The sequence below is a fragment of the Apis cerana genome, linkage group LG7 (genome assembly GCF_029169275.1).
Source record: "Apis cerana isolate GH-2021 linkage group LG7, AcerK_1.0, whole genome shotgun sequence".
Lineage (NCBI taxonomy): Eukaryota > Metazoa > Arthropoda > Insecta > Hymenoptera > Apidae > Apis > Apis cerana.
In genome coordinates this window covers 13,382,562-13,409,122 of record NC_083858.1, presented here as the reverse complement: position 1 = coordinate 13,409,122, position 26,561 = coordinate 13,382,562, and the positions used below count along the sequence as shown (strand labels likewise).

Genomic DNA, 26,561 nt, shown 5'->3' with positions numbered 1-26,561 from the left:
CTATGCCGTTAGAAGACACTTGCCTCTACAGTCCCATAAAAGCAATTGCGGAAGTACGCCGTACGGTCAGTTTACATAAGCGCGGTGGGCGATTAGCATCGACTATTCGGTTGCTAATTAATCGTATTGTAAAAACGTGGATTCGACTGTTGAAAATTACGTTACGTTACAAGGCCTTCTCCCGTCGCTTGGGAATTTCGCGAGAAACCATCCCATTGTTTGTATTACTAATGAGTTATACGCCACTCTCGACGAACGTTCCTCGATCAGCGCCAGAAAGGTAAATCGAAATGGCCGTATACGAGATAGAGATGTACGAAGAAAACGATTCCGTAGATTGTGATTTACAATGCGTTTAAAGTGACGCGATAAGAGAACGAAGACGTCTTCCCGTTCAAGGATAAGCGTCGTTCGTTCCAGACAATTCGAAGAATTTTCGAAACCAAATTGATGGGCTTCTAAACGATTGTTGACCATTGTGTCCAAACCGCATTAAGCATTTTTTTTCTTTTTTTTTTTTTTTTGAGAATTCATCGCGATAAAGTCTTCTCGTTCGAGCATCGACAGGTACTACGTTTTCTATCTCGACAATGTCAAGAGGAATGTGGTTTTTTTTTTTTTCTCTAAGGAGACACGCTGCTAGATTGTTTTTTTCTTACGTTCGTCGGGATGGAATGACACATTCCCTCGTCGTACTTCGGACCATGAAAATAATTAAACCGCGTGGCATATAGGCTGGAGTTTAGATGAGCGTTATACATACCGATGAGCTTGATTGACAGTGACACAGTTACGGCTAACCTTGTATCTCGAACCGAGGTGCGAGAAATGCGTGGAAGGTACACGCGGCTGTCGCGTGTGTCACCTGCCTTTGCTTGCTTTAGCGTGCGCTCAACGTTTTCGTGTCAAAGATCTGAACGATTTCTTTACCTTTTTGATCTCGAGAGAGAGAGAGAGAATAATCGAGTCGAAACGTCGAATTGAATCGCGATAGGACAGCAATTTCGATCGAAAACTATCGTACGAATTTGTTTTGGTTATTGATGAGCGTTCTCGTTATTCGAGGACCTTCCTGTTTATTTCGAGGGAACGTAGAATCGTATAAATACCGCAAGGCCAATTCTGGGATCCGATTAAACCGTTGGTCGATATTCATGGGTTGACTCACGAATTCATCGTTCTATTTCATTATCGATTATCGCGCGGTTTGATGAATGTTGCGAATGTTTCAGCGTTTTTTCCTTAATCGTCGCATTACTTATTCCTACACGTGTGATTAAAAATAGATACAAAGAATGTTTTTTCTCGAGAGAGAGAGAGAGAGGGAAAGAGAAAGAGAATAAAAAAACGTGTGCGAAATTACTCATTTGTACCTCGCATAACGGAGATAATCGACGGTGCGTTTCGATAGATAGGTTCAGAAGAAGTTTCTCCTCCTCAGTCTCGCCACTTTTCCTACGATTTTTTCCCTGTTCCCGAAATGGTAGGCATATGGATCGGTTGGTCGACGATTCTCCTTCATCTTTCGGCAAAGAGAATCGTCATCAAGGTAAGAAATCGTAATCGATCGCTCGCTCTAGGCAAAATAATACCAATACGGGCGACAAGGACGCGAGGCAACAAAACGTTGCATAACTAACGCCGGTCACGCTTCACGGAGTGATGCTCCTCGTTCGCGTCCTCACTTTGGCAAAAATCTCTCGGTCGCTTCCTTCGATACCGATGCTTCCGCGGACGCCATCCAAGCGATTTTTCTCCAACTCCGACGAGCTTTTTAACAACAAACTACGAAAAATTTGCAACGATTTTATTAACACTGGTGGAACAGTCTATATTCGATAAAAAAAATCGATATTTGCCAAGCGATCTATACGTTTAAACGCTCTATTTAAATAATATAAAATAATATAAAATAAAGAGATAAGAAATGGTGTTATCGGAGGGGGATATCTATATTTATACAGATCCTTGAGAAAGCGTATAGATTCTTTTACAAATTAAAATATGAAGGCCGAGCGAAATGATTTTGCACATTTCCGCGAAACGTACAATCGGATCCATGAGAAAACGCGCGGATGTTGATAACATTCGAACGGCGAGAGGGGGAGAGGGAGGGAGAGAGGGAGAGAGAGAGAGAGAGAAAAGGAAAACGAAGGAACGGCCAGACTCCGGTCACGGTGCGCGCACGGGGATGGCTCCACATTTTAATTAGTAAACGAGCAGAACGGAATGCCCGTCACACGTCTGTCTGCCGGTCAAACGATTATACCTCGCCATTCCACCCATTGCAAACGAGTCGTTCGTCCCTGTATCGTGTCGTCGTCGTCGTCGTCTTCTACGCGCTCGATCAAGGACTAATGGAAACTTTTCAAGTGTGGAAGAGTTCCGCGGCTACGTCCGTCCGAAAAATTCCCGTTTCCTCTCCGCTCGGTTCAATTTAAAAAACGGAGACAAGCTCGAATATCGATGGTCGATTTCGCGATCGAAAGCAGTCGAAAAGTTGGTAATCGGTCATTTTTCTTCCTTCTTATTTAAAAAAAAGACCGCGCACGTATCCTCGCGGTGGATCGCAAGCAAACGTGTCCGAACGAAATTATCTTCGCTCCTCTCGTGCGCCATTGCTCGATACGCGAAGCCAGAATTAGTCTTGGCTTGCACGAATTCTCGAATTCTCGCGGTCGAAAGGCACGCACGTAGGAAGAAAAATAATTTCTTTTTTTATGGAAATTAATCGTTGAGTGTAAAAAAAATGAAAGACACGATAACAAGGTTGAAAAATGGAAGAGTGGAGGTAAGTAATCGGAGAAGTTGGAGAATTAACGATGAATAATAAAAATGAGAAACCGTGAGGAGGAGGAAGAAAGATTTGAGAACGATTAAACGCGGGAGACAGTGGGTCAGCTCGGGTTTCTAGGCAGTTCGATAGCGACGTTGCGTCCCCACGAGTGCAGGCGCGCGCGCGCGCGTGTTCACGCATGTGGCACACGCACCGTGGCGCGAATAGGGACGCGCGCGCACGCGCTTAGTACTCGCTGCAGTCCGCGGAAGACAAGAGAGGTGAACGAAATGTGTGTCATACGGTGGAAGCGCGTGTGTGCGGGGCGCGCGTATCGGTCTCCGTCTCATTGTCATTCGACGTAGTGCGAATGCAACAACGTTCGTGCGGTGAACAGCGACGCAGTCCCGTGAAAGAAACGAAGACAGGCGAGAGGCAGCGTTAAATTCGCGAGGAGAGGCTTGTACAAACTCGGCACAAGTTGACACGACACGACACGACAGCGCGGTGTACCGTCGTCGCGACACACGCGCGATTACCGATCGCCTTCTCATCGACGGCCAATTTCAGCAGACAACGGCCTGGTTGTTCCATTCCTCTCTTCCGTCCACCGTTTCGACATCGTCGTTTCTCTCCAACTCCCGACCTTCCCTCCCCCCTATGGAATGCCTTTGACTCGGTATTTGCTCGAAAGGACGGATTACTCGGTCTCTCCATTTACTCGCCTCGTCTTCTTTTCATCGCGGTCGCGATCGTTATCGCCGAGGCTCCGCGTGAAATCGGACGGCACGGATGTAACGCTACGCGGTAATGGTTTCGGAGAGTAAATGCGCGCACGATGTTGCATCGCGTACGTACATACATATATATATTGATTTCACTCGGTTAGAAATTGTATTTCCGAGCGAGACGGTGTAGATACGGAAGGATGGAGAATGGCGCGGCGAGCACACGCGAGGAATGCGGCGAGTCGGTTGAAAAGTCGATCGGAGGAAGGCGGATTTCACTTTTTCGCGAGTTTGCGAACGAGTACGAGGATCCCGTTGAGGATCCCGATCGCGCTGTTGTTGCTTTCACGCGCGCGATTCGCTGCCGCGGTTGTTCCGTCCACGCGGCGGGCCCGTTTAGCGCGCGTGATCGGCGCAACGGTTACGCGTGGCAGCTAGGAAGCGGATTCTAAGCCGAGCGAGCAAAACATGCCGCCAAAATAAACGATCGCTCTCGGTTTAATTCGTTTCGCAGTGGCAGAAACGCACGCGAGCCAAACAACGTTTCCAACCGTCGATCGACTTAACGACCACGCTTCCAACTCCTCCCCCCGACGTATCTCGCCGAGAACGCGTATACGGCCGATGATTGCTATTCCGATGGAAAATTAGCCGCGATTTTCTCTCTATTCCTGGCCTGCGCGCGATCCGATATTTATAGATGCGTTTCTGGACTCTCTCGGATATTTATAGATCCGCGATCGTTGTGCTCTCTTTGTCTGCCGACGAGGTTGGATAGGAAAGCTGATATGGACCGTTCCGGAAGACTTGCACGAGAAAAAGGACGCTTGTTGCGTGCCGGTTGCATCCAAGCCGCATGAAACGCTCCGATATCGAGAATCGCGCAATTGAAAAATCCTTCTGCGCTTCGATTACTACCGCGTTTATTCTTTTATCCTCTACCTCGCGGTATTTTTTTATTTACCGGACACCCGACGATCCCGTTGCTCCGCGGAACGGAAAAGAACGGATCGACCTTCGTCGCGAAAATTCCGCGGATACCAAATAATATACTTGTTCGTTATTCGCCCGCGAAAAATTGCGCTTTCTCGCTCGAGACGGGACGCCAATTGGAGGCTCGAGTCGGAAACGAGTCGACTTTTCCTCTTCGAATTTATATCGGATCGGTATAGTATCCAGCTGGAGGATATCGTTGTCGCGCGTGCTATCACAAAAGCGTTTTCTATTTGTGGAAGTTGTCGGTTATTTATAGATATATAGTTGTCGGTCGCAGTCTGCGCGCGCGCCATGCGGCGTGTAACGAGCGTTAGGAAAGCGAGATCTTACGTGAAAGCCGTTAAGGCCGTTTTCAACTTGGCTCCCGCCTGTTCCTCAGAGAAACCGAGATTATCACCGGAGGATCCACCAACGCCGCACTAAAGGTCGTGCAAATGTCAATAAACGAGTCTCGGCAAGGACGTTATAAATCGTACGTTATCCTGGCTGAGATTATGCATTTTCACGAACACTCGTGGCCGAGGAATTCGCAGCGACGATTCGCCTTGCGTCATCCCATTCTTTTTTTTTTTTTTATTAATAACTCTCCGATCAACAATGACCAGCCTTTCCTTTCCTTTCCGAACCAACGGGAACGAATTATTATTTGTCTTTCTCTGTACATTCCGATACGACCGAATACCAATCGATTTTATCGCCACTCGTGATTCCACACGTGCTTCTTCTTCCCTCCTCCGTTTCGGTTTATTGACAGTCGCGGATTCGCGCTCGCAGTCGGAGATGCGCGTTGCTACCTCGCGATACCGTTGAACGGATAACACGTATTTGATCAGCCAATTCCTTCTGCTTGCCCTGTTCCCTTCTCGGAATCCGCCTAGACGAATCCGTATTTAACCGCTCCGACGATTCGTCCTACATCGTCCAAGATTTACACAAGGATCATTGTGCAACGTGTAACTTGGCGCGATCTGCTCTCTGCGAGCATCGATATCCCCGGATTCCCAGGAAACTCGCGCAACCAAGTTCCCCCGAGTGGTTTTTCCACGCGGAAATTGATCGAGTTTTTCTTTTTTTCCAATCGACGATCCGCGTAAAATACGGATAAAAGGGAAAAAACGAAAAAAAAAAAAAAAGAATTGATCGCGATCGTTAAATCGAAAATAAATATCGAATTAATAATAGAAATAGGCGCGAAACTTGGCCACCGTGGATACCGGTATTCATTCGTATGTAACCGACAACTGGAACGAAAATCTCGATGGCAGAGGTGTAGAGAACAGCGTGGCGAATATTCCACGTAATGCTTGCGTCGTTACGGCTAAAATCAATGTATCGACGACCTTATTTCCTTAAAACGTACACTGGCAAGCGTTGACCGAGCACCATTTCTGTGCTAGCGGGTTTTACGTGCTCCGCTACTGTGATTCATATAACCGTACGTTCTGAGGGAAAAAAAATCAGGACAATTTCTGTCTCGTCCCATACCACCTTGTTTAACGTTAACGTGACGCTCGTAAAGATTACGAATCGATCTGCGAACCACGTTGGAGAAAGACAACGAGAGAGGAAAAAGAAAAGAAGAAGAAGAAGAAGAAAAGGAAAAAAGGAGATTGGAAACGTTATCGTTGACTTTCCTTATTTTCCGCACGTGCGTTTGCAGAATCCTTGTCCAAGGACTCGATCGCTCTCTCTCTCTCTCTCTCTCTCTCTTCTCCTTCTCCCCTATGCAGCCAGCCAGGCTCTAAATCGAGAACACGATACATCGAGTCGAAAGTTAAACGTTGCACAACGAACCACCGGTCGCGATATCGCAATATCTTCGTCTTACATGGCACGCCGACTATGTAAACTGTCTAGAAGCGTATGCTCCAGTATCTTGTGGAACGCTCGCCTCGGCCGCACGCGTGTCGAAAGTATACACCACCTCTGTTTCGATTACGTTCCGGATCACGCGGGACCGTCTTTTCGCGAGCAGAATTTTTTTCCTTTTCTTTTTCCTCTTTTCTCCTCCTTTTTGGCGAAGAAGAAAACGGCGGATCGATCGAGCGCCTCCTCTCTCGCGGTCACCGTGAAATTAATCCACCGTGAGGAAAGTGAGAGCACCGCCTTTTCGCGTATTGCGCTCGTAACGTAAGCGCGTCGCGCTGTTTCCTACTGCTGCTACTACTACTACTACTACTACTATTACTACTATCACTACTACTACTACTACTACTACGAGGTACGAGACGATAACGTCGCGACGAACAACTCGCGTTTTCCGTTTGGGGAATGGATTCGAAGGGACAAAGTGCGGATAGCGCGAGCAGTGGTGTTCCGCCGGTGTCGAACGGAATTTCGAGAGGACGATCCATTACACCGGTGAACTTGTTGCTAAGGCCTCGTGTAGGAAGCGGCGGCGGCGGCGGCGGCGGCGGATCCGTTCGACCTGTCACGGTGTCGCGAGATCGATCGCGATCGATCGCGATATCGCGTACGAGGGAAATGATCGCGCGATGTTCAATCGCGACGAGGTGGCGAAATAATAACGTCGATATGGCGAGAGAAAAGGAAAGGAGGAGAGGAGGAAGGGAGAAAAAAGACTCACTTGACCAAGATCCTCCAGAAGCAGCCGAAGCTGGAGCCATTTGGCACTTCGCTCGCGTACGATATAGTCATTTCCTGCCTGACCAGGTGTACACCGTCCCCGTCGCGTTTCTATCTTCTTCCTTCGTTCTCCTCCGCCACTCCGTGTTCCTCTGCCGTTCGATTTAGTTGGTACCTCGCACCGTGTCGTTGGTGTTTCCGGTGGAGAAGTTTTTACACTCGCGCACATGCGGCGCGCGGGCCGCCCTTTTCTTTCGACGATCCTTGATGATCGAGCCTCGATTGACCCGGGTTCTATCGGGTGTTTCGCCTTCGGCTTACCATCGGGTAGCTTTTAACACGATTGGACGGGACCAGCTGACCGGACGGACCGACTGTCTGCTGACTGAGCTCCACTGACAGACGACAGGACCAACAGAGAATGGGGCCCGGCTACCACCTCCACCTGGGCCTCAGTGCCGTCTACGCCTGTCCGATAACCTTCCACTTTTACCCATCCTATCGGAATACTTACTTTTTTTTTCCCCTCCCCCCTTTTCCCATCTTTCATTACCATTTCCTTCGCTTCGATCGACCTATTTGTTCCAATAATATATCTGGACTTTTACCATTGACGTAAATTAATCGGAAAATTTCTCGCGACGTGTGACGCGTTACCAATAATCTTATTAATCGTAACCGATTTTCTTCGCGTTTTTTCCCCCGCTTCTCTTCCTCTTTCCACCTTCTCGATTAAAACTCGTCGTCGATCGATCGTTCGCGGGAATATCGGTAAAATATTCGACGATCACGATTTCCGCGCTTTCGAAACCGCATCGAACGAATTTCCGTGTACGCGAATACGATTCGCGAAGAATTCTTTAAAAATCGATGACACGCCTCGCCTTTCGAATGGATCTGCTTTCGAACCGAGTAAAAGGAGAGCGTTTCTGGCCTGGCTTCTGTTCGCTTCTTCGCTCGATATCGACACCGTGGCTACTTCCACGATCTTGGCCAGCTTCGACGATTCGCTTTTATATAATCGAGACATCGCTTTGATCCCCTCCCTCATCTTCCCTTCGCCCTCATCTTGAAGAAGGAACGCAAGGACGATCGGACGATTCTCGAAATTTTTGGCGACGCTCGGAAATTCGGATAATCGAGGCGGCTCGAGATCGGTATTCCTCGAAAAAGAAAACGATGTTTTTACGGCACTGTCGCCGTTCGAATGCCGTAACACCGCGGCTCGCCTTGCTCGAGCATTTCACCGCGACATCTCGCGGCCAATTCCGATACTCTTCTCTCACCTTGCCGTGGCCTAGCCTGCGGCGGAATAGCGACCTTCCGATACCATCCACCGGTCATCCATCGCCTTTTTTTATGCGCATCCTCAACACACCCACCCAATCGTTACCCTTCGATTCTAATCGAAAAATTGCTTCGCCAATTTTTATTCCAACGTATCGACCAATCCGTCATTTTCGATCTTCTCGATAAATGTTATGTTCGAACAGAGAGGGGCAGAGAGAGAGAGAGTGAGAGAGACAGTGAAAAACGCGACGTGGATAGGCGTTTACGCACGTGTTTGCCTCGTGTTTCGAAACGACAGACTTGGATCGCGGACGAATTAGTTCGGAGAATTCGATCGATAATTTTTTCTTTTTTTATTTTTTCCTCGAAATAATGGGGACGGGAGAGCCGAGCAATAGTGAAACTAGCAATGGTCGAAAGAAGAACACAGCGTAAGCGCTACGAGACGTGATATATTGAACGATACTTTTTACAAAAAAAATGCATACAATTGAACGATATTCACATATTATTAAAAAGATAAATCATACAGCTTTAATACCCTTTTGAACATTGAACACAACATTAGCCGATGTCTGGAATAGTTTCTTTTCGTATTCTGTGATACGCATCCGTACGATATTCGTGATTCCCTGTTCACCGACGCTACAAGGTAGAGATAAGAACATTTCGTGACAAACTTCGTGATGACCCTAAAAAAAAAAAACGATATTCGTTCCGTTATTCATTTCATTCGATGGATTTAGAAAGAAACGTAGCTTTTACGAACGTACATATATATATATATATACATGTATCTTAAGAAGAGGAAAAATCAATTTATCTATACCTGAATCAAGGTTGAAACTGGTATAACTCTCTGCGAGTTGTTGAGAATAGCTCGCACGATGTCAGCAGTAGCGAGCCCAATTGTCGTATTGGTATATCCCTTTAGGCATCTAACGGTGGGTCCACTGAAACCGCGGGAGGAAAGCAAAATTGTTACATCATGATCGTTTCGAGGAAGCAAGGATGTGTACACTCACAGTCTGACCACCTCTTTGGAAAGTTCGTACCATCTTTCCTCGTCAGTCTCGAGGCCGATATTGGGCAAAATGTCGCGAAACTGTACACCCGCGACATTTACTCCAGACCAGAGTGGAACTAGGAAACGTGAAACGGATTTAAACGGACACGGATCGGTCTCGTCCCCAGCCGGATGCGTAAAATTAGAATCGCCTCGAAATTTCGAAATTTATCGTAAATTTAGCGTGGCAGGTTTCGAACTCACCCTGACTGTCCCCGTGCTCGCCGATAATAGTGGCGTGAACCGAGCTAGGCGCTATTCCTAAACGATCGGCGATTAAGAAACGAAACCTTGCTGAATCGACGTGAGTCCCAGTTCCGATTATTCGGCTTGCTGGTAATCCGCTTATTTTCCACGTTAACCACGATAAAATGTCAACTACGGAAGTAAGAACGATTTTGAACGGCCGTTTCGATTGGTGGATACGTGCGAGAAAATGTCGGTTCGGATCGAGTTGACAGCTCTTCTCGAGCGTCCCAACATTTTCCAGCAAATCTTTTCTTTCTCTTCAACCTGGATTACTGACGACCAGGATCACAGCGTTTGGACTGTAACCAACCAGAGTTGGTATTATGCTTTTCAGAATCTCTGAATTTCGTTGTACCAGGTCCAAGCGTGATTCACCCTTCATTTGTCTAGCACCAGCAGCTAATATGATCACCTTCGAGTTGCTTGTGATACAGAAATCTGAAATAACGTTCTCCAATATTTCTCTATCCTCCGTCATAATTTGTTCAATCTGTTTATATATATATTTATACGTTACCTGTATCGAAATCTATACGCGGGCTTTCTATAAGCGCCAACCCGTGACAATAATCCATCCCTTCTCCCTCCAATTTCTTCGGGAACGCATCCACCATAGCGACATGCGCGGTTATTTTCTGCGGAACGAGAATTACAATCGTCGTCAAATATTTCTCAAAGATACCGATTTTCGATATAGATTTTCATACGCGTTGCGCGTGCTTACTTTCACTCGTGTTCGAATAATAAATCGCGCGCCAGTCTCGTAACGCACGCGTTTATTGGACGAATCGAAGGTAAGAGAGATGGAAGAGAAGAAGCCGATTTACCTGGAAGATAAGCGCGTTCACGATGGCCACGCCAACCATACCGGATCCTACCACGGTCACTTTGTGACAACAATCTTGCACCGGTTCCGAAAACTTGCAAAGCAGCTCTTCCTTCAAACATGGTTGTCTGAAATAAGAAATTTCCGGTAAAAATGTTCAAAGATACGTATCGTTCGATGTATCGAAATCATCATTGGTTTTTTTTCTCTCTCTCTCTCTCTCTTCGATGCAAAATTCTGATGCAGCTTGGAAGAAAATAATTTTTTATTACGAGTGAAATTCTAAACGCTGATTAAACTTTTGGAAATTTTTGATTCTATCTGTTCTCTTTATTCGACAATAATACACTTTTACGAAGCTCGTTTAACAATCGAAATAACGAAAATCCTAAAGAATTACGTATCTGTTGGCATAAATTTATTTTTGAACGGGAATTTTCGAAGATTATAAAAAGGATTAAACGTGACCCGAAACGGATTATTCGACATAATGGAAATGTTACCAATATGTATCGTTAAATTTTTCCCAGATATTCTTCACCACGAAATTTCGATTCATTTCGCGAATAATATGTTGCGTTTCTTGTTACCATTTCAAATTAATTTCAATTTCACCAGTCTCTTGCCTAATTGCTTGAAATTTATTTTCCATTCCCATTCAACATCGTTTCCACGTGTTGATCGGTTCGAGGGTTGAAAAGGCACACGTTAGGTCGCTGAATTTTGAATTAATCTTGGACGAAATTGAAATTAAGATTTTAAATTGGACGTATCCGCCGATATCGAAGTAACGGCGGTCAGTAGAGAAGAAGTAGACAGGATAGATCCGCGTTAGGTATACAGAAAACGGGCCGCTTACACGAAACTGACCGCTCTCTGAAAATCAGATCCAGCGTTGGCGTCCTTGCCGAAATCAGCGGACGCTACTTTCTTCTTAACGTTCCCACCGAAGATATCCTTTAATATCGTTGGTGGTAAAGCACGATTGAAATGTTTATTGGACAGATTTCTTCTCGATATCAAGTATATCGAACATTTTAGATACGTGGGTAGCGACAAAGATGACAGCATGCGCGACAAAACCATTGCTCACTTTCACCCGATGATTTTGTTTGATTCCCGTGATTTTTTTGTCATGGAAAGTGTCACATCGCATACGGTTAATTGACGTTTCACAAAAAAGAAGTCGCTAGCAATCATGGCATGTCTATTAAACCGCCATTGTATCGATTTGCCAATTGTTAAACAATCCATGGTTACAGAATTGCACGAACCGACTGTACATACATGATTGCGATTGATCTTGGGGTGGGAAAAAAAAAAAAGAAAAAGAAAAAGAAAAAAAAGGATAAGAAGATAATAGAATGTAATTTTTATCAAATAGATTCGAAAATATAAATTTATCACCGTTTTGAATAGTATTATTAATTTATTGAAACATTGATATAAATACACAAGACAGTTTGTGGTATTTTGCGAGGTAGTTGACGAAATTCGCTCGATATTCTCGACAAATTGCGACGAACGTTGATGTTACGAATGAATTTAAATTTTTCTTACAAATTCTTCTTCTATATGTATCGTGATTGATAATCGTTTACGTACATGCTTGTATTTCGATTTATATCGATTAAATATACCTTATCTAACGTCAAATCATATATACTACATACATAGTGTAACTATTACGTCATATAACATATATAATATATATAAAATATAATCATGTATAGAATTAAATTAAGTAGATTCGATAGAATTTTTTCACGAGTAATGTAAAATAATGTAGAATATTCAGCGATATATGGTAATACTTTATGATCAAGGAACTTACACATTTTTTTATATATATAAAAAATCATGCTTATTATTGCAATAACAATATAACACTCAAAATGAATTTTTTGTTCTATATATATATATAATGTGTACGTGTATTTGTGTGGTGTGTGTATGTGTGTGTTTGTATGTGTGTATTATAGAAAATATTTAATATTATTATTATTATAAAATTTAAATATTCTTTTTAATACAACATTTTTAAATATCGATCACGCAGTTTATAAATAAATTTTAAAAAAAATCTACTCGTTAACTTGCAAATAAGTTAAAACAAGTAGTGAATGTAATGTAGAGACAAAAGGTGTTTTTAAAAAACAATAGTTCGTACGTATAAACACGCGCAAAATTGAATCAACGAACGATGAACGGATTCCATTTAGTGAGAACATGTTATTCACGCATAAAATACACGAGACGCGAATTACTTATAATTTCAAATCTTTTTGGACTTCGTATATCGTCTGAGCCGATTTTTGCAAAAGGTACGTCTCCTCCTCCGTTAAGCTTTGTTGGATAATGGTGTTGACACCGTTTTCACCCAACGAACAGGGCAAAGACAGGAACACGTCATCTTTGATTCCATGTATACCCTGAAAAAAAGCATCGTGTCATATTCGCATTGATTAAAACGTCTAGACGTCGTTATTTTGTAATCCTCTGTCACGCGCTAAGTTTGTGTAAGAGTTATCGACTTACGGTAACCAGAGTGGCTACGGCGTGAACTTGTTGCGAGTTTCGCAATATGGAGGAGACGATTTGGGCAGCGCTCAGGCCAATGGCCCACGATGTGTAACCCTTTAGCTTGATAACTTCGTAAGCGGATCCAATGACCTTTTTATATATCTCGTTCCAATTTTCCTTGTCATCTTCCGTGCCAACAGTTTCGTCCAGATCGCGCAATCTCACTCCAGCGATGTTCACTCCCGACCATACCGGCACTGAACAGAACGTGTAAACATATCTGAGATTAGAAACGAGCGATCGCGTACACGCGCGTTCCACTCGTGGCTCGCGTGCAATTAAACAAATTTTCCGTGATAACGACTCGATTTCGCGCGTTCCCTTATCACGGACGACGGATCAGTCGTATATTAGGGAAAAATCGATTTTGAAATAGACGCGTATCAACGTACCACACGTGTCTCCGTGCTCCCCGATCATCCAACCGTGGCACGATGTAGGGGCGACTTTCAATTTCTCCGACAAGAGGAAGCGGAATCGGGCCGAGTCCAGATTGGTGCCACTTCCGATCACTTGATTTTTTGGAAGACCGGAAAGTTTCCACGCAACGTAGGTGAGAATGTCGACCGGATTCGAGACGATGAGAAGGATCGTGTTCGGGCTGTATTTCACCAACTCGGGAATAATCTTTTTGAAGATATCCGTATTTCTTTGAACAAGATCGAGCCTCGTCTCGCCTTCCTTTTGACGAGCGCCGGCGGTCACTATGCACACGCTCGAATTCGCCGTTATGGAATAATCCGTGCTCGCGTTGATTTTCGCGTTCCTCAAGAACGCACTACCGTGCTGTAGATCCAACATCTCTCCCTTCAGTTTGTCTTCCACCATATCGACCAGCGCCAAATCGCTCGAAATATTCTGCGATAATATGCGGAAAATATTACGACGAATGAGATTTTTCAATTTATAATATATAAGGAGGAAAATGGAAAACTTACTTTTGCCAAAAGACTGATGGTACAAGCCATACCGACGTTACCTACACCGACCACGGTGACTTTGTGCGTACTCGTAGGAACAGGGTCCATAACTGTGTTTAACAGTTTATTTCTCAACGTTGCCATTATTCTATAAACAGTTGAATAGGATCGTTTAGTTTAAGCATTTTGTTTCACTCGTCTCTAAATACGTTTAACTGTTTTGCGTATTTAACTATTTTCGTCGGGAAAGGTCAAAAAGGTCACGGAGAAAAAATTCGATTTTTTATAATTATACAAATATGTTTTAACACGGTTCTTTAAAACATATTTTTTTACATAATTTCGCGATAATTTTTCATATTTCTTCTTTTACTTATGAATTTTTCGAAATATTCCACGAAGATCCAGATAAGTTTCCGTGTGCTTTTTGTTCTCGGAATTTATAAGTAAGTTTAGTTATTCGACAGAAGGAGAATAAGAGAATGAAAGAGAATAAAAGAATAACGACAATATATATACATAAATCATAAAGTGAAAGGATAGAAAGAAAGAAGAAACATCGTTACTATCTACTGTTATATTAAACAAACCAGAAATGAAAATTTTTTGCAACTTTTTTTCGGTTTAAAATTAATTCGGAAAAATTAAGAAGCGAAAATTTCGCTAGTTTGTAAAATTATATTACTTGATCGTGCTACGCTCGTATACGTTAATAATATAGTAATGTAGGAGTAATACGCAAGCTCGTAAGATGCCACTAGCAGTACGGTGTTCGATAGATACGGTGCAAGAGCGCAGATTACGTACAAAGCAACTATTCAAATTCAAATCAAATTCAAATTCAAACTGCAGAGGAAAGAACAGAGTGGAAAGATTTGAATAGCCATCACCGAAAGAAAACATTAGCAAGATGAGGTTAAAATTTCTTAAATGGACACCATCGAATCGAATAATTCTCGTAATTGCATCTTGACCTAGTTTCTTCTATGGGTATTCCACATACAGCTTAACACGGTTCGTCCTTATACGTCGCGTTTGTACACACTTACGGTTTCGAACGATCGTCGATCTACGAAGAACGATTCTGTCGAATAATGTAATTGGAATCGCGACGTGATTGTAATAAAAAAAAAATAAATAAATAAACGTATGTACACTAACCTCATGATTGCTTTAAGAAAGATACAAAGCAAAGAAAGAGAATGAAGCAAACACCAAATTTATTTGGACGGTTTACCAGCCGTTCTTTCTTCCGTTCCGTGCGACTGCTCCCAGCCTTCTGTTTGCTAAGGTGACCTTGTCCCCGCTTTTTATACCTCCCATAGACTTCGGTCGACGTATTGGGGTCTGGCAAAATCGGGGATTTGGCCAAGTATTGCCGGAACGATAAAATCTGCGTGCGGTTTTCCGACAAATTTTCACCATGACCCCATATCACGTGTCGATAATACTTGTACACATGCCGCATGGACGTTATTTCAAATCCATAATCGGTAATACATAACCTGGGTGGTGATGCACGGCGAAGCACGTACGTCGTGGCATACATTTTCGAAACTACGAGGTACGATTGTTGCGCACGCGTAAAATGACGCAACGTGCGTTCCCTTCCGTGAAATAAAGAACGTTTATCGATCTGTGCTGTACTTTCTTTTCGATCCCCACTGTGCCTGTCAACAAAAATCAGCCCGCAGGATGAGTTTCGTTTTCACCGAGACTAAAAATACATTCCAATACATCGGGGTTCGTGGAATGCTAGCTAAACGCTGGATACGATCATTTTATTTCGATCGCGTTAAATTTATCCTATCTTACTCAATCGATTTTCTGATATTTTAACAAGGGAATTAATTTCCTTTTTTTTTTAAATTCTTTTATCGATTTATTAAATTTTTAACGAAAGAAGGCATTTTAAGACTATTCCAAATCGTTAATTTTTTCTTCAATTTTTTTTTCCTTTTTTATTTGAATAAGAGAAAACTCGTTTTTTGGATATTATGATTTTTGTTAAAATTTGTATAAAATTTGTAAAAACGATTCTTATATATGAAGATTTATATCCTATATTCTTATATATATATACACACACGTATATATATATGGATCGTGATATCAAACGAATTAATTAGTTTAATTTAATTTCGTATCATCTGTGTGCGTGATTCATGCAACAGAAATTTTTAATTTTTTTTTTTTTTTTCACTCTTTATCATTGTCCGTTAAATAAATAATGCAAAGAGTGATATCATTTTCGAAAGATTATGATATAGTCTTAATCGGTGTGGAATTTACATACCAGTTGAATTAAATGACCATTACTCAATCGTATCGGATAACCTCTACATCAAAGGAACTTCCGAAAAAAAGGAGAAAAATTGTCGATCGATATTTTCAACTTCGATTCATCTGCGAAATTAGATCCAATTCAAACGAATGACTTTTAAATTTTTACAGATGTACGAACGGTTATATGATTCGGATTTATATTTCAATGATGCGATGCACACGTTTGTGTGCTATCAAGAAAAAAGATACCAAATTATCGTTGCAAATCTGCAACGACATTGCATGCATTTAGCTTTTGTTTCATACTTTCATTTTTTTCCCCCCAATATGTTTATATTCGATACATTCGATGTATAATAAAAAAAAAAAAAAGAAAAAATACATTTCTTTCTTCAACAAACAATAGAAAGTTTATATATATATATATGAACGAATTTGAAGAAAGTACAATACATTGTAATTGATTGATAAAAAAAAAATTCAATTATATTATCGAAATTTTATTCAATATTATCTGACGCAATAATCTCGTCGATAGCAGCTCGCTATCGACGACGTATTTCACGGCGCTAACTTCCCGGTAACAAATGATATTTCGGCTGAATCATAATTCAGGAATATCGCGACAAATGCATTCGAGAATGACGCAACGAAACTATGGTTCTACGTGATCGCAGACACCTCTTCATCATCCTACTCTTTTCCTCTTGCGGTCATTCTCCTTTTTCTCCTCGCGTATAAACCTAATGTACGTATGTTAATCGACGAGAAAACGCGAGATTGTTTGAATTAGATGCAATTTTTAAATATATATCTTTTTAAAAATGACGTATTGTTTGTCCGTTCTATCAAGCACGTATACACGTGCACGTGTAAATACTTTTATATAAAAAGAAGTCAAAATTTATTTTTACAATACTCGTTAGAGGAAAATCCTAGTAAGAGGAAGTTTACTATATCCTTAAAAAAATATAAAATGTGTAATATCTCGTTCACGTTTCCTAGTTTGTTTATATTAAGTCGGTTTTTTTTTTATCTCAGACCTTCAATTTTTTCCACGTTTTATCGTAATTTAATCGGAAGTAGACGGGATGAAAGGTTATTACACAAAGATATTGCGTTTTTGCAATTGCCCTTTATACGCTTGGCATTGAAAGGAGGGGAAAAAAAGTGCTCGTGGATGAAATTGACGCTCTCTGAATAACGGAGCCGCCATCCCATAATTACAACCATTTATATCGCCATAGCTCGCGCGTTTCGTTCCCTCTATACAGACTACGAGTAAACCGAAGAGAAATTTAATAGAAAAGCCGAGCTTTTGAATTTGCTTCACGTGCTTGGTATTTTTATTTATTCTTTTTTTTTTTACAGCGTGAAAGTTAAATTGGCAATGCATAACTGTTATGTCATCAAACGGCGCATAAGTTGCATAATCCTTGTATCAAGCGATGGCCCATAGATATAATCGAGTAGGTAGGGATAATTGGAGATACGATATTATCATAACTGTAAAAAAAGGTGCACGAAATTGGATAAAGCGATTAATAATAATAATAGATTATAGCGTAATATACATATATTATTCTTGAAAGTGGTTTATAACTAATTAAGATTGTTTGAAAGTAATTAGAATTCTTTAAATAATTAGAAAATATATTTTGTTTAATCATCCGATGTATTTACAAAAGAAAAAGCTGTAGTGGGAGAATTATGATCGATGTTTACAAATCGACATATTTTTAAAAAGGTAATTCGAGATATGTGAAATACAATTAAAATTTATTCGACGCTTTTATATTTGCCGTTGGAAAGATCGAAAATACAGTTCTCTAAAGTTCTCACCAATCGTCCCTTCTATCTTCTTCATTCCCTCATTTTCTGACCTGCTTCCCCTCCCCTCTTTTCCGGTTTCTAATCGTAAGGAACAGGTTTACTAGGTTATGATTATCAAAGGGATTCAACTCCTTAGATAGATTTGTTCCGATTTACAAATGCGGTTTTCCTTCCTTTTCCTTTCACTTTTAGAGATACTTGGCTTTTCATTGCCGGCTGCGCTCGATCGATCGATCGACCTTGAACACGGTTCAATGATTTGACTCCATCTCGATCATTATGCCGATTATTTGGAAAAATTTCTCAACAATGAAAATACTGATGCTTGAAGTTACGTAGGAAGGCGTAAATTTGTTGAATTTTTCAATAATTCCCATTTGTTCGAAACTATTTTTAATAAAGAAAACTGCTAATAAAATTGCGAAGCTATTTAAAATTCATTTATTTAATTACTAGGAATTTATTACGAATGTAATATGATGATAATCGAGTAAGAAACTAATTTAGTGGGAATTTTTATTGATTTTTAAAATAATAAAGGTTAGTCAATTTGTGAACAATACATCGTTTGATTATTATACGTTTAACTTTGCCATAAAATTCGTAGTTAAACATCAACTTTCTTAATGATATATTAAAATTGCATCATCGTGCATCTATCATCCACTACGACAAAGGCGATGTAATGTTTTTTAAATACCAACAATTGACTTGTAATTAATCGTAATTAATAAATAAATTCCTTTAAAGAGATTATACATGAAAATATAATGGATTAATTTGCAAAAAAAATTAGGATAGACGAGAATAATTTTTTCAAAGAATACGCATAAGTATAATTTTAACTTGGTTCACTAGGGAGAAACGAAATCTCGATATCAAGATTCTCGTAAAATTATCATACAGATCATCTATGCGAACGTATATAATCTCACGATATTACCTTCGTCTAATTGTCTTTTCCCCTACGGCTATCGATCGTCGAGGCTCAACATTAATCCGCAATCAAAAGATCGTGATCTTTAAGTTAAGACTGTTCCTCGTAAAAAGTTTTTATCTCTTTCAAATTCAAATTATTACATCTAAATATCTTTAAATATAGTTTATCTTCTTTCTAAGCAATTCGGTAATCTCATTTTTCATCGTTTTATGATATTTTCTTTCGAACAATTCTTTAATCATCTCTTAGAAAATAGCGTAGTTTTCGAAACAAAATCCTTCCAATCGATGATAATTTCAATCGTTACATTTTATCGTATTTATATATTACAACGTGACGTTAAGAGCCAATTAATAGAAAATCCGTGTATGATTTCCGTACATTCGTTGAATCGCGATAAATCAATCGATTGCGCGAAACCAATCATCCGATTAAACTCAGATTCGAAGAAATAATACGAATATTTTTTTTCTTCTCGAACTGCTGCTACATCGCTGCTATAAGGCCGAGTCGAAAATCGGACTTTGTAAATCTCGCCGGATTCAGCGGTTGCTAATTACATCTCGATCCGTCGAACCGGCGAGATCTCGATTAATTGCGTGCCGCGTCGAACAAATTGTAAAATTTTTTTTTTTTTTCGAACACTGTGCAAATGCTTGCCACCGGATACCTCGCAACCGTTCATTTCGCGATCGCCGCAACGGGGAACGAGCGAACAAGGGAAAGGAGAGAAAAAAGAAGCGGCCGTTTCAATTTTAAAAGGGCAAATACAAATTACTCCTGCGTATAATCTCTCGCTGAACAACTTGGGCGGAGATCGTACAATGTTACGTTTTTGTCGAGAGATCCGGATTGCCTCTGAGAATATTTTCGTGCGCACACGTGTTGATAAATTTACCGAAGCGAATTTTTATTTGAATTATTACTTCTATACCGAGTTTATCCGATCTTTAAATTTTTAAAAAAGTAAAAAAATCCATTCGAAAATTTCTTCTTATTGCGAAACGAATTTAATTTTAACGAAATTAATTAACGAAATTATGATATTCTTTTTTTTTTTGTGACAATAAACTTGACCAATGAATCTTCTTTGAATCTTCTTTAAAAACTTTGGAATATTTATTTCGATAATGAAATCTTTCAATAATTTTAATTATTGAAATATATCAATTAACGTATATATATATCGACGAATGGACGATTCTTACATTTTTCTTATTCAATTTAATGTAATAAAATCGAGCTGCGGATAATTATTTATTTCGATAAGAGAATCGCTCGAAGATTAAGTAATTTGTTACTTTTTTTCAATTCGATATTTCAAAATACGTGAAAAACATTTTGATAGATGAAAAATTTAATTTCATAACTGAATCGCCGCAGGATCGAATAATTTTAACGTTTTGCAACTCGATTTAATATCGACGAGAGTAAAATAAACGCGATTACGTATAAATTACGTACAACACTTGCAACCTTATTACCTTATTACCTTCCACGTTACGTTCATCCATTATACGCGGGTGGTCGTAGGCCGGTGAACCGCAGCGTTAAAAGATGCATTCACGCGTGCAAAAAAATAAAGAACTAGGAGGAACTCTGGAAGAGAATAAGTGGCCGAACTCGGTGAACTCGACAAGTGATTCCCCCCCGTAACTATAAATAAATGCCGGTGGGACGAGTTCTCTCGCTCGTAAATCTGAAATCGGGATATAATCGACGCGCGAACTGGAATCCGGAATTTTTCGCGACCCATTGCACGTACGTTCTCTGCGTTGTACCGTCGGTAAGGCGGGATCGGACCGTCCGCGATCGATAATCTAGAATCCTGTAATGAATCAATCGCGCAGTGAATAGCCACGTATGCATCGGTATCGCGGTAAGAAATTATTCGAATTACTACCCCTAACCTTATCATCTTTGCCGCAATTGACCTCGGAGACGGTAATTTCGCGAGCATGCGAGTCACGAGTGGTTATAAACATTGTTGTTCCACGTCGAATTAATAAAATACGATAATCGAGTGAAGGAAAAGGTATTTATTTATGGGAACGTTATCGATCAACCGATGGAAAGAGATACACTCGCAGGAGCGAGATACCGAGTTGAGACACGAGATACAGATTTGGTAATTGAAAAAACGAGGGGATTTCGACAGATTTGTTTTAATGAAGAAATATCGAAGTACGATTACGAGCAATTCGATGAAGTGGAATCGTTGGAAACGAAAGCGTGTTCTGCAATTTCTGTATTGTGAAAACTAGTTATCGTTGAACTTCGATTCGAACCAGCAAGGAATAGATCTCGAAAAACGTGATTATCGTCCTACGTTATCTCGTTACGTAGATATTTAACCTTGAGACTTTAGCAATAGGTTTTTGTCCGTCGTTGTAAAGTTCAATAACACGACGAAGATAAAAGGGTAAAAAATTGAATCAACTCCACTTTCGCGTTTCTTCATCGGTTAAAGGTTAAGGTATAGAGAAACATTTTTCCCCATCGAACGATTATATTCGCGATCGATTTTAATCTTTTTCTGCGATTTCGATGGATCCGCAGAGGTCACGACCCGACTCCAAACACGGTCACGTATCATATTATAGGGATGCGTTCATCTCGTACCTACGATACATTATTGCCGTATAGATAATTACATTTGCGGACGTGTATATCCGTAAGAATTCGATTAATCTTTTCTTTTATTCTTTTCCAAACAGTTGCCAAGGGATTGTACGATCCTACAAATCCAGATCGATTACGTTCGATATGCTATTTCACGCGATACGATTCTGCGATTAAATAAATCGGATCGTATATTTATAAAGATATTAGATATTTGAATCGTGGAATCGTTTTACACGATCGAAAAGAAAGATTTTTTGTTTTTTTTATTATACCTGATATATCGATGCAGAGGTATCGTCGTGTTTTTAGTTGGATTCGAGGGGAGGAGGTGCGAATCTGTTTAACCACTCGATACGATACGAAAAGGTTCGATCTATAAATCTTAATTAATCTCGCGGTTCAGAGAGAATCGTTTGTGCCCGGATGAAGAAATATCGCGGCCGAGAATAATTTTCCGCGTGCTCGTTCCGTTTTATCGCGCGGACGAGTGCGACGAGGAACGAGTTTTTGCGGATCGGGACAGTTTCGGACAATTGGACGGTATTGGCGTGATTTTCTCCCATTAATCTTCGCTCGACAATTAACCGGATACAGGGCTATTAATTACAATCAACGTTATCTCGCGATATGCGACGTTTAATCTCGCGCTCGATGGAAACCACCGAATCCAGATCGCTATTCCACGTTCAGCTGCCTAACTGGATCAACAATTTTCGAATTCTACGAGTGCCTCGATAAGAGCGAACGTCCAAGGAAGCTGTGAAGGAAAGAAACGAAAGAGGGGGGAAAGGTTTCCCTAGTCATCTCTGGTAATTGATTCCCCTTCTATCCGATAGATGCCGCGGTTATGAAGATTTTTTTCAACAACCTCTTCCGTCCCATCGTTCTCGCGATCCGAAGCGAATCGCAGTTTATTCATAGAGAGTTAAGTTTCCTAAAATCGAGACAATTCGAAACGTATCAAACGTTTAATTATACAATATTCGTTGCATGGTGTGTATTTGATGAGGTAACGACAGAAAGCAAGAATCCGACATAGCAGGAATCCGAGCAGATATCGTCTATCCGAAACCTTGACGTATCCTATTTCGTTCCAAGTGACGTGTGTCGGATTATTTTCCATCGGCGGTGAATAATTTTTTCGCATCGACCAATTTCTCCAATCTTATCTCTCTCCATCGATCCGTGGATCCGCGTGGAAATGAAAGGAAAGGAAAACGGAGGGAAGAAAGCTGCCAAATTTATTCCGTACCAACGAGAACGAGATCTTCCTTACCTTCCACTCGTTGCCCGACCCGCTCCCCCGTTCGGAGGATCAGTGACGCGCGTGGAAGGCCTGGTCGATTGATTCACGGCCCCGCTGGTGAACCGGGAATCAGGACGGATAAGGTGGTAAAAAGCGAGGGAGAAGAAGCGAGGGGAGCAAGAAAGTCGGAGGAAGATGGAAGCGGTCGGGGCGAGGAGGCACTCCCTTCCCTCTCCCCTCCTGGAGGATCCTCCGGGGAGAGGAATACGGGTCCGTTGATTAGCAGATATCTTAATTACCGATTGGCCGCGCGGACTAATTAAATCGTAACTCAATCAAGGGACCCCTCGTCCACCGTGCATCGGTTTCACCAGCCTCGAGCGAGTGCTTTAAGAGCGCGTACGAGAACGTTGCGTGAACGATCGGATATCGCACGGGGTCTTCTTTCTTTCTTTTTTTAAACTCGTTCGCGCAGGGACGAAATAAAAAGTAGGGTAATTAGTAGCGGTTACCTACCGCGACGTTTCCTCCCTCTTCTTCGCTTGTTCCGCGTTTCATCATCCTCTCGGAGAATTTTTCATTTGTATTGGTTCTCGAGTCTGGTTTGACGAAAATACGCGAAAGAAGGAACGAAACGAGACGAAAGGAAAACGTGGACGGGCTCGAACAAGCTCGATCCGAAGCTCGTTATTATTCGCGCGTACTAGATCCGTAATCGGTTAGCGCGATATAAATTACGCGTGACGCGTGATCGAGATAATAGAGAAAAATGGGGCTCGGTCGAGAGAAGAAGGCTCGAGAAGATGAAGACGTTGTCGTTATTAGCGTGGCTTCCAGCCGCAGGAAACCCCTCTCTCTCTCTCTCTGCGTCTCTCTGTCGCAACGCACATTCGTTAGCATGGATAATGAATCACCGCGCTCCTGTCGCGCGAGAGAACGACGAAAAGAATTGGCCGGTGGTTGGTCGTCGCGACGACAACGGGTCGCGGTTACAGGCCGAAACGAGGGGAAGGAGTAGGAGGGGGCCATTAAAAGCAGCGGGTATCCAAGCCCGGCTCCGTTTCACGCGCTTTTTCCACCTTAGTTAGCCGGTTGCTCGACGAAATTTCGACTCCGTAATCGCGGTAATGAATCACCGGCCGATTATTTCGTACCGAACCTTATACACGGTGCCTCGCCGAATTCCATGAATAAATTTCTTTTTCTGGCCATCCGTGGCTTAAGTAGGAACCGTTGTCGGATTCGTTATTGTACACGAAGGAGAACGACTTTATCGGAGGGATAGGTCGAAGAAAGGGGGGAAAAGCTCGGCTATCGAGGATCTTACGACGTTGTTTTCGTTATATTTGTAATAGCGTTTCATCACGGAGGATCGATTATAGAGTCTTTTCTCGACTTGGAATGGATCGAACGCTTGTTCTATTCATCGAATGAAGAGAGAGATATGGAATAAAAAGAAAAAGTAAAAGCTCCATCTTTAATTTTGTTTCAATTTTATTCGCATCAACTTTCTAATTTTTCACATAAAAGCTGAGGAAATGCGTGAAATTTGAAATATTCTCGATAGAAGAAAAAGAAGGAACTTATTCCAAACTATTGAGAATCGATTTTTGAGTCTCGAAGATAGTTCGACACGACGTCTCCGTGAGTTCTTGCTCCTCCGGTGTGTACGGGTGACGAAGAAGCGTCTCTATGCCGTTTCTACCTACTATGCAGGGCAGGGACATGTAAACGTCTTTCTCGAGGCCGTGTCGACAACCCTGGTCACAAACAATGCCGATGGCGAATGTCAAATGGAATGGAAAAGAAGAGGAAAGAAAAGGAGACGCGTTAATTAATTCGCTTACCTTCAAGTAGGTGGAAACCGTGACGCAGATACAAGTATTTCGTACGATGGCGTCGACAACCTCGGCGGCGCAGATACCCATGCCCCAGCACCGATACCCTTTCCTCGAGATAAGATCGTTGTCGCAATCGATTACTTTCGCGTGCAGCTCGCCCCAAGATTCCGGGTCCGCTTTGGTACCGATGTCTTTGTTTATGTCCTTCAGCTTGATTCCCATCACCGTCACGGCAGACCAGATCGGCACTGTTCAATTTTTAACGTTTAACGTATTTCGTAAATTTTCCAAGAGGACGATAATAACGACGGCTTATTCACCAGACGTGGGTCCGTTCTCGCAAATTACGGAGGCCTGCACCGAGCTCGCCGAAATTCCAAGCTTCTGCGCGATGAAGTATTGAAACCTACAGCTGTCCAAAAACGTGCCCAGTCCCACGACGCGGTGCGGTGGGAAGCCCGAGAGCTTCATGGCCGCGTACGACAGAATGTCGACTGAAACGACACGTCGTTACGCGCGTCACTTTCGTGCGAGAAAGAAGAATAAATAAACGGAAAAGAAGCGTACCTGGAGCGGTCACGATCAAAAGTATACTGTTCGGCGCGTACTTGCACACTTTGGGTATAACGTCTTTGAAGATGTTCAAATTTTGCTCCAACAAAGTGCTCGGATCTTGCTCGTTCGTCGATCTATCTCCGATCGTGATCACGCACACCGTCGCGTCTCTGGCCAACGAATAATCTGGGAAAACGGTATATCTCTCCATTCTCCAAAACGGAATAAAAGAAATATTTATTTTCGTTCGTACCTTTGGTGCCAATGATCTTCGGGTTGCCGAGGAATGCCGCGCCATGGCTGATGTCTTCCGCCTCTGCTTTCGCCAGTTCCTCGTTCACGTCTATGAACACCAGCTCGGAGGCGAGTCGCTGCAACGTCGTAAAGGGAGTAATTAACCGGGGCAGGGGGAGGGAAGTGGCCGAAGGGACCCCCGCGATCGATCCCTTAATGCGAACGATCGTTAGGATCTGATCGCCTCGCGTAACGCGAATTCCACGATTTTTTTCACTCGGCCGGCGATAATTATTCCTCGGCGATTTTGCGCGATCCCACGACTCGATCCAACGCTCGAGCAAAATAATAAGAAAAGGAGAACGGGCGCTTTGTTCGTGCCCCGGCGAATGGGAGAGAGATATTAAGAAGCAGGCTTGGAACGTAAAAGGAACGGGGCCGATATAATCGATCGGCCAATCCCCGGGGCGATTACGATTATTTGTCAAAATCTCGTTTCCTACGGTTGGTAATCGATGTTCCTCTATCGTCTAACAGCCTGTAATTTCGTGTGGAAATTTCTCCACACCCCGGGCATCGATCGTCCTCGCGCCTTTCTTTCTTTCTTTCTCAACTCGGTAATTTCTCTTCGTCGTCGTAATCTCTAATTCGTCGAGCAACAGGATATCGGCCGACGTGGGACGGAGTTTTCCTAGCTTTCTAACTACGCGCCACCAGATGGACGCATTTTTCTCCGACAGATGGTACTTTCACGCGTTAAGACGAACTCGCGGCTACCAGCAGAAACGGCTTCTTAATAATATTACGTTACGCCCTTGTGCTTCCAATCTGTTATTGTACACCGCTTAATCACCATACTTCATCAAGCATGACTTCCGCACCATGCATAATATCGCAGCTGATGAAGTTTCTCCCCCCCTTCTCAACTCTCGTGTAATACCCACACGTATCGCGCGACGATATTGACTCCGGCGTAATTAA

General features: G+C 42.1%; 4 protein-coding genes and 1 long non-coding RNA gene across 16 annotated transcripts in view; 1 reads left to right on the top strand and 4 right to left on the bottom strand.

The window, feature by feature from the left end:
* LOC108001538 (uncharacterized) overlaps positions 1-8,289 on the bottom strand; it is a 39,774-nt gene extending 31,485 nt beyond the window's left edge. For both annotated transcript variants that reach the window (XM_017062575.3, XM_017062576.3), the window contains exon 1: positions 7,088-8,289. In XM_017062575.3, coding sequence (XP_016918064.2) covers positions 7,088-7,158 — 71 coding nt within the window. In that variant the 5' untranslated portion in view covers positions 7,159-8,289. The remainder of the gene's footprint in view (positions 1-7,087) is intronic.
* Positions 1-26,561, top strand: part of LOC107999327 (TSC22 domain family protein 1-like) — a 266,961-nt gene that overhangs the window by 129,703 nt on the left and 110,697 nt on the right. The window lies entirely within an intron of this gene.
* On the bottom strand, positions 8,910-9,637 carry LOC108001530 (uncharacterized). The gene is made up of 3 exons (XR_009830623.1): positions 9,402-9,637; positions 9,206-9,329; positions 8,910-9,068 (listed from the first exon to the last, which is right to left on the bottom strand). It is a non-coding gene; the product is annotated as an uncharacterized LOC108001530 (long non-coding RNA).
* On the bottom strand, positions 11,927-15,319 carry LOC107999802 (L-lactate dehydrogenase). Of its 2 annotated transcripts, none has more exons than XM_017059821.3 (5): positions 15,182-15,319; positions 14,039-14,168; positions 13,493-13,958; positions 13,056-13,297; positions 11,927-12,949 (listed from the first exon to the last, which is right to left on the bottom strand). In XM_017059821.3, the coding sequence occupies exons 1-5, from the start codon at positions 15,184-15,186 to the stop codon at positions 12,785-12,787; spliced, it is 1,008 nt and encodes a 335-aa protein (XP_016915310.1). In that variant the 5' UTR covers positions 15,187-15,319; the 3' UTR covers positions 11,927-12,784. The 2 variants fall into 2 exon arrangements, with proteins under 2 accessions (XP_016915310.1, XP_016915311.1); XM_017059822.3 differs by having other exon boundaries at positions 15,258-15,274.
* The window catches only part of LOC108001543 (L-lactate dehydrogenase A chain-like), a 116,426-nt gene continuing 104,651 nt past the window's right edge, over positions 14,787-26,561 (bottom strand). For 5 of the 6 annotated variants that reach the window (XM_062077402.1, XM_062077401.1, XM_062077404.1 and 2 more), the window contains 5 exons: positions 25,600-25,717; positions 25,359-25,532; positions 25,112-25,285; positions 24,798-25,039; positions 24,427-24,710 (listed from right to left, as the gene is read on the bottom strand). In XM_062077402.1, coding sequence (XP_061933386.1) covers positions 24,534-24,710; positions 24,798-25,039; positions 25,112-25,285; positions 25,359-25,532; positions 25,600-25,717 — 885 coding nt within the window. In that variant the 3' untranslated portion in view covers positions 24,427-24,533. Of the gene's footprint in view, positions 15,691-24,426; positions 24,711-24,797; positions 25,040-25,111; positions 25,286-25,358; positions 25,533-25,599; positions 25,718-26,561 lie in introns of those variants that run through there. The other variant, XM_062077405.1, reaches the window with a different exon arrangement.

Coding starts and splice junctions, on each gene's coding strand:
- LOC107999802 (XM_017059821.3), bottom strand. Junction 13,959..14,038: donor CCATCAGTCTTTTGGCAAAA/GTAAGTTTTCCA, acceptor ATATTATCGCAG/AATATTTCGAGCGATTTGGC. Junction 12,950..13,055: donor CCGTAGCCACTCTGGTTACC/GTAAGTCGATAA, acceptor GCTTTTTTTCAG/GGTATACATGGAATCAAAGA.